The 8,221-nt window shown below is 40.1% G+C and overlaps 1 protein-coding gene across 1 annotated transcript; it reads left to right on the forward strand.

Moving 5' to 3' along the window:
• The first annotated feature begins 645 nt into the window (after nt 1-645).
• fgfbp3 (fibroblast growth factor binding protein 3) lies at nt 646-6,932 on the forward strand. Its single transcript, XM_034552638.1, has 3 exons — nt 646-716; nt 4,184-4,463; nt 5,648-6,932. Exons 2-3 carry the CDS (start codon nt 4,189-4,191, stop codon nt 6,069-6,071), a joined length of 699 nt encoding a protein of 232 aa, XP_034408529.1. The 5' UTR covers nt 646-716; nt 4,184-4,188; the 3' UTR covers nt 6,072-6,932.
• The last annotated feature ends 1,289 nt before the right edge of the window (nt 6,933-8,221 follow it).

The raw sequence follows: 8,221 nt of genomic DNA on the forward strand, positions 1-8,221 counted from the left end.
TCATATAATGACAAGCTTTAGTAGTACAAAACAATGCGTAACACTACGGTGAATCTACAGATATTTTTAATAACCACACAGCTCATCAGCGATTATATCTTGTACATCTCACTCTCATTTTCATCTATCTCACTGTCAACCAGATCCTTCACGCTTACATCAGAATCCTTTGCAACTGTAGAATGACGTTATCATATTCATTTCAACAAGATCAAACTAAATCAAGATGCTCTACTGTTATATATTTACTTCCATCACTTTATAAAAAGGCATTTCGTTCTTTAGATGATTAAAACTGAAGCATCCAAACCCCTGAGATGTCATCAGTGGCCCACAGAGTGCGAAACCTTGGCAAGTGTGTCCATTGTCCTCTTCTCTCTCTCTCTCTCTCTCTCTCTCACACACACACACACACACACACACACACACACACACACACACACACACACACACACACACACACACACACACACACACACACACACACACACACACACACACACACACACACACACACACACACATATAGGGTTTTGTCAGGAGGGGTGAATGTGGGAGGCGTTTTAGTTTTTTGGGTGGGCAGTTCTTCGTATAGTCCCCCCCCCCCCTTCTTCCTCCACCCTCTCCTCCTTTATCCTCATCTTCGCCCCTCTTTTATCCAAGTGTTTGTGGTCCCCACATTCCCACAGCGACTCTGAGCCGTGGAACGTCACATGGTAAGAACACCGGGCCTCTGCTCACACTGAATAACCAACCACGAACACTAAACTCTGCATTTCTGTGTCTTCCTAAAGTTGTTAAACCAAATATTAGAGCGCGAGAGACAAAGAGGAAAGATTTAGGTTATTCTGTCATGACTTATTGATGAGGGGTGCATTTGGAGGGGTAGAGGGTGTGCATGGAAGGGGGGGAGGGGGGGGGGGGGGGGGGGGAATTGTTTTTGTTTGGGTGCTGTGTGTCTTTGTTTTTCATCTCCCAGAAACCGGAAAGCCGTTTCATACTTTATTCTTATTTCAAGATGAACATGAAATCTGAAATATGTTGTCGGAGGATCTGAAAGCCCAAACTAATTTGAGAGAGAAAAAAGGGACACAATTATATAGTATATATTTTATATATATATATATATATATATATATATATATATATATAAACATATATAATATATATATATTATATGTATAATATATATATATATTATAATATATATATATATATATATTATATATATATATATATATTATATATATATGTACAGTATATATATATATATTCACCCCGGGAAACCCATTAAATATTTTCTTTTTTATATTTATTTAGCACAACTAAATGTTTTTGGCAAATAGCGGGGCGGGGGTGGGGGGTGGGGGTGGGGGTTACCCAATTGTGTGTTGTATTGATTTTATTACATATTACAGCAAACACAGCTGGCAGAGATCTGCACTCGACTGAGTCCACATTCTAGTTGAACATTAGATCAGTGCAGGGTCACACACTATTAAAATAAGTAGATTAGAAAATCGATTTATATTCAGCAACACTTTGTGAAATGAAATGAAACGTCTGCTGACATTGATCTCTCTATGACTTAGATGCACTAGAAGCACAAAATAGATGCCAATGGTTTACATCTGCGTGATATTTTGTAACCGCACAGGCCAGAGCGAGTTATAATCTTCATACCATGACCACTTGTCAATTATTAAGAACACCATGTCATCGGAGAATTCTCAACTCTGATTGGCTCGCATGTGTCGCTTAATTCTTTGTATTATAAGGGTGTTGGAGATCTTGTGGTACACCTAACATGCTGTTGTAATATGCACAATGCCTTTGTACATGTGGTATTTTTGTTTCCTTGCTGGACAAACCAGTAATTGTATTGGTTTGTACTGGTCCAGTACTCCTGCTGGCATTGGGATATAAAAATAACTCACCATTAGATTTTTATCATGCTAACAAAAGACACAACTATAATTTACAGTTTTCAGCAGGAAGGCTCTGGGATCAGTATATGTTTTAGTTTTTTCTGGCTTTTTATTTTGCTTCCCAATGTGCAACATAGATAAACAAAATTAAAATAATCGTACTAAAGTGGCTCATTTGTTCGGCGATACCTGAAACAAAAACACTTCTGAGCTCAGAAGCATAATGTACTATTGATTTAATGTTCCAGCTCATTACAACACAAACACAAACATTACTAATGGGAGTAATTATGGAACCTCACAACATAATTAACGGTATGCTGGTACAAGGGTGCAACCTGTTCAGTGTTTAAACACAGGGGCCACAGGATATGGATGCTCATTAATACAGACTATAATTGAGTTGTGTTAATTTAACACACATCACCTAACTTGAGAAATCAGCTGCAGGCAGAACTAAGAGACAAAGGATTTAACTTAATGTTCACATTATAATTATAATATAATATAACATTATCTAATTGAAAATGGATGGATGGATAACATTATCTATCTTTGGCTGTATTTTCCTGTTATTCTTTTTTTTTTGCATTGGATACTACTGTTTTTTTCTAAAAGAGAAAAATACATGTGGAAATGAATTATTAATGGGAGTTCATTTGTAACTCTCTCCTCCACCTTTGCTTCCCTTGATGTTTTGTAGCCGCATGTCCGGTCTGAGACATCTTGGGAAAGAGTTTCTGACGCTTGGCTGATTTTCAATAAGTCGCTGGCAGAGACTCACGCCCCCCTCTCTGTGCTCTTTGTTCTCTTTTTTTGTTCTTTTTCTTTTTTACACATTTAATACTCGTGCTGTGTCACTTTATGACATTCTGGACCTTTTGGATACTGATGAGGCAAGAAAAAAACATCTCTTTTCAAAGATTAGTACTTAGTAATTACATGTGCTAGTGTTGACACTACAAGTGCCTATGTATTTTTTTTATTTTGGCTCTCGTTTGATGTATTGAAGTACAATGCGGATTTATAGCGCTGTCATAGTCACATGGGTTTTCTAAACATTCCCTTTGGCCTTCTGTTAAATGTGTGGTAAGAAGGATGGAAGTTACATCAATGGGGAAAAGCTTTGAGACATTGTTGGGCTGTCACGCCTCTTCAGTGTGGCGTGCAGGTCGGGACAGTGACTTTGGAGTGGCCGACATAGTGTGTGTGTGTGTGTGTGTGTGTGGGGGGGGGGGGGGGGGGGGGGGGGGGGGGGTGTTCCCATCTTTTAAAAAGACTGTGTGCCCCGGGGAGTCCTGTGGTGGGGGTACTGTACAGATACGAGCCATCTGGTCCTTGCATAACCAAAGTGAGAGCTTGAGTCCGTATACTGCTCCTTGCAGATGATGTGGCTCTGTTGTATCTGATCGTTGTGGTGAGGAGACGGAGCCATCAGGACTAAGCTTTCCATTTACCCGTCCACCCGTCTATGTCCCCGACCCTCGCCTCAGGCTATGAGCTTGAAGGTGGCTGGGCCAAGGCTTAGAGATAGCTGGAGGAGCTCAGAAATCCAGAGGGAGCTCAGAGTAGAGCTCCTGCTCCTTCGCATTAAAAGAAGGTGCGGGCATCAGACCAGGATGCCAAGAGGCCCTGCGGAAGACCCAGACCACGATAGAGGGATTTTACATGCTTCGTCTAACCTGGCCTCAGGGTTCCCCAGGAAGAGCTTGAACATTTGGGCTTGGGTGAGGAACGTGAGCCCCCCGCTGGATAAGCATTCAATGGATGGGGAAAGATATATTTCTTTATCTTTTTGTTTAGTTCAGTAGACATGTAACAGTGAGTAGTATTCAGCCTGTGAAACAATGTTCTCCTTGGCTTTGGCCGGAGCGTTCTAAAGACTAAAAACTAAACCTGATGATGGGGTTTAAGTACATGGACATTAACGGGCACCAATGGCCCAACAAAAGAATCAATGGATTCAAAGGTTCAAATCAAAGCATTGTGGAAAATATAGGATCCACTGTTTTGTGTCATTTCTTTTATATTTGTTTCACCCGATCATCCCTTCATTTAACTCTGTTCATGGTCTCTACCAACTCCTCTAACATTTTACATTTTCTTCACCAGGCAGATAGAGTTTTGTTGTTTTTTGTCACACAACTAAATGATCAATGGATGACATTGACTTTCAAAATAAAAAAAGCAAAAAATAGATATACTTCCATATGTTCTCCTCTTATGGTTTATTTCTGTATCCAAAATGTCTCCAGCCACCATGAGTGTCCTGCCATGCAGTTTCCTCCTCCTTCTCTTCCTCTGCCTCCCCATCGTCGCTGAGGCCAAGCGGCAGACCGGTGAGGGGAAACCCGAAAAACCCCGGCAGCCTCCGCCGTCCCCCGAACCGGCCAAGAGAGCGAGAAATCGCTCAGTGCCGGGCTCCGGAGAGCTGACCACCAAGGAGGGCCACAGCTGCATCTGGCAGACGTCTGGCGAGGGCCTCGTCAGCCTGCTGGTGAACTGCAGCACGGAAACACTGGGAGTCCAGCAGAGGTGAGGAATTCAAGTCTATTTTCAGTCATTTCAACTTTAAATTCTCGCTGTGTTAACTCCTGTATTCTTTAACACTGTGAGAAGGACACTCACAACTGGAGCTGATTATTAAAATCACTCCTGTGGTGATTCCTGCCTCATGGGGAACATTTCATACATATTTATCATTTATACGGAGCAGCTGAGTCAGAAAACACGAACTGACAAGGGAAAGGGGGGAATAGTGGGAGGAGTTATGTGACAAGGGGGCACAGGTGAGCAGGTTGGAGGATAGGGGATGAGGCTGGAGAGGAGAGACTGTGAGACAGTTGAAGGTCGGGGAAAGACGCTGGTTATGGACTTGAAAGTTAGTTCCATCTGCGATCCATCCACCATTTCAGTTTCATCGGGGACCCTTTTTCTCCTTTTTTTCTGCATACATAGAGAATTAATGCTTATATATGAATTTAATGACCTTTTTAACCAGTATTTTCACAGTGAAATACTGTTAAGTGAATTGTGTACAGTGATTCCCAAACTTTAGACCCTAGACTAAAAGCAGCAACATCATTCTTGTGAGTATAAAGTTCCGACTTTACTCTTGAAACAAGTGTTTTTTTTTCTCTTTCACTTCCAGTATTACACTTACAACTGACTAAGTCCCTATTTGTTTTACCTGTATTTTAGTTATTCTTTTTTTTTTTTAGCTTTTAGAATGTTATAATTATGTTTTGTAAAGTGTCATTGAGTATATAAATTAAATGCATTACTATTATTATTACAACTTACAGAAAAGTCTACCATAAATTATTTCGAAAAGAAATATACAAACTGTAATAATATGTTTTTTATTGTTTCCTTGAATGCTTTGAAATTTCATGAACGAGCTTCTTTAACAGTGTTTTTGCCAAATTGGAAATAACTTAATATTAGAGATGCACTTTCTTGCATATTCTTTTATTACGCAAGAAGGTGATTACTTTTGTGGTTGTCAAGACAGAGATGTGCTCAATGTTCTGCGTGGTTTGTCTGAAGCCATTCCACAAACGTACCAAGTGAAGATTGTTTCTTTCATTCTTTCAAGTTTCAATCATTTGAAACTTTATGCACTTTCTTGTCTCCCACGATGTCGTTGTTCTTTCTCCATTTCCTTTCCGACCTCGTCCTCCTCAACACTCTTTGTATGTGCTTCCCTTCCCCTCCAGGTACTGGTGTCGGTACGCTGGTAAGCCGGACCTCTGCCAGGCCTACGGAGTGAAGTCCAGCCAGTACTGGAAGCAGCTGGTGGGGAAGCTGAAGAAGAGGCAGAACGCCTGCGAAGGAGAGAAAGTCCTGAAGGCCAAAACCTGCAAGAAGGCTCCCGCCGAGGCCCACATGAAGCTCGCCCAACGCAGCGGGGAGGAGGAGAGGAAGGGGGGGAAGAAGAGAGTGCCGCCGGCCAGCAAGAGCTCAGACGGAGGGAAGGCAGAGAGGAGGAAGAAGAAGGACGAGGAAGAGGAGATCAAGACGGAGGATTGGACTGGGTTCGACGAGGAGGGAGTGGTGAACGACATGGAGCCGGTGCAGAGCTACTGCAGCGAGGGATGGCACTCCGTCTGCTCCTTCTTTGTCAAGTTCTTTGAGGGTTGATAGGAAATTCTAATGGTTTTTTAAAAAATATATATATATATACAAAATTCTACAGGAAACACCAGGCAGCTTATTTGTAAAAAAAATATATATATATTTTGATTTTGAGCGTAAAACAGAACAGTTTGTTAATATGAGCTTTTAAAAAAAATTAATTATGGACGTTGAAGACCTGGCAATCTGAATCATACAAAACCATTATATTAAACCTTCAATATTAATTAAAAGCGGGAACAGATGAACGACATTTGAATGGAGGAAAATTAACCATTTTGATTACATTTGACTTCAGTTTTGAGTTAATTAATCACATTTAGCTTTTGGATGTGTTATGTCGTATACACTTTGTTGTAGTTGAGAACTGTGTCATTTTGGAACTTTCTGACTAAAAAATAAAAATGATTGTTGGAACAATCAAGCAATGGTCATCACTGACGATGATGACAATAATAGTAATGATTACTAGTTTATTTTTGTGATGTGTTTCTAATATTTTCTATAAACGTTGTGTAACTGTTCTGTACAAAAAAATCTGGTTAATATTGAATGTGATTTGTGGTAGTTGAACCCCAGCAGCATTGTTTAAAAACATTTTTAACATTGTTTCCGGAGTTCTTTTAATAAAAACAAAATTCTTTGAATAAACAAATGTTTTTTTCCACGCTCACATTCACCTCAGAGATGCACATTATTATAAAAACATATAACGGGGTGACTTTTGGGGTTAATACAGGATAATATGTGGAATTTACAGAGGTTGTAACCATATTGAGGGTTGGCTTATTGGCTCAGTAACACTATGGCAGTAATAGCTAATCTGATTATACTAATGTGATATTCTTTTAATAAAAAAGTGTTCAGTAAAAATTCCAGTAAATCATCAATAATTACCGGAAGAAAAAGCACAAGTATGTGTATTTTATTTTTATTTCCTTTTCGGTTCAGTCTGGTGAACCTTCAGGTTATTTCATTGTTCTTTTCATTGTTCTTTTCATTGTTCTTTCTCATGAAAAAAAGTTATAGATGAAGAGCAGTTGTTCCGAGTGACCCAATGTGTTCTCTTTCCCTCCCTCTCTTATGATATCTCTCTCTATCTCAATTTGATTCACCCTTCCCTCATCTTTCTTGTCAATTTCCAGTTTATTGATTTATTCCCAGTGACATTGCAGGCGGTACGAATGGAGAAAATACAGCAGAAACCGGAGAAAAGGTAAATAAATCCTTTGGAAAAAAATAAGTAAAACATAAATGTTTCCTTCTCTGACCAATTAGCCTTCCTGCTGATTGTAGCATCAGATCAGTGAATGCTTATATACATTGTTCAGAAGGGCAATTACAGACAGAAGGCTGTATGAGGTCGTTTATATGAAATGATGCAAACATGTTTGTACTCAACAGTTTTTACATTTGGTGTTTAAGGTGTGAATGTCCACTCAACACTGCTGACTACAGGAGGGCATTAAATATAGAACATCTATAACTGAGCAGGAGAATGAGTCGAAAGGACAGAAAAAAAAGAGGAAAGAAGTGAGCATTTGGAAAGCCTGGACAACTTTCAGATGTTCCCATGCCAACGGCCCAAAAGACAGTGTGTGTGGTGTGTGTGTGTGTGTGTGTGTGTTGTAGTGGTTTCTGTGACCATTTGGCAGGATGTATAGCCTATTGTAGCTTGCAATTTGTTAAAAAGGGTTGTATGACCCTGCGGGGACCAAGTGTGTGTGTGTGCACTTGTTTAGATACATGCACACAGACACACACACACACGCACTCACACACACACACACACGCACATGCACTGGCCCACCCAAACTAATCTAAAGAACTTCAATGTGAACTGGGAGGACTCTGCTCTGCTCGATTAGACCCGGTGATCGTATATTTCTTTGAATCCTGCATCCACGAATCCATTATACCTTCATTCATTCATTCATTGGTCATAGTAACTTCATGAAGTTACAATTCTAAGATGGACATCAGACTGATGTTTAGACTTGTTATAGAAACATTTGTACCGTGTTTACTGCTGCCGTACCTTATTTCAAAGCTTTCAACTCTAGACTGTGTCATTGGGCGTCCCCATCAACCGCACCAGTTTGTCAGTGCTCAGAGTAGAAAAAACGTGATCGCTTTTTTGGAAAGTTATCGCTCTC

Source organism: Cyclopterus lumpus, chromosome 15, assembly GCF_009769545.1.
Source record: "Cyclopterus lumpus isolate fCycLum1 chromosome 15, fCycLum1.pri, whole genome shotgun sequence".
Classification (NCBI taxonomy): Eukaryota; Metazoa; Chordata; class Actinopteri; order Perciformes; family Cyclopteridae; genus Cyclopterus; species Cyclopterus lumpus.

What these genes read in the sequence shown, in the direction of transcription:
- fgfbp3 (XM_034552638.1), top strand. Translation starts at nt 4,189, where the DNA reads ATGAGTGTCCTGCCATGCAGTTTCCTCCTCCTTCTCTTCCTCTGCCTC. An exon ending in ACACTGGGAGTCCAGCAGAG is followed by an intron (nt 4,464 to 5,647) that starts GTGAGGAATTCA and finishes CTTCCCCTCCAG; the next exon opens with GTACTGGTGTCGGTACGCTG.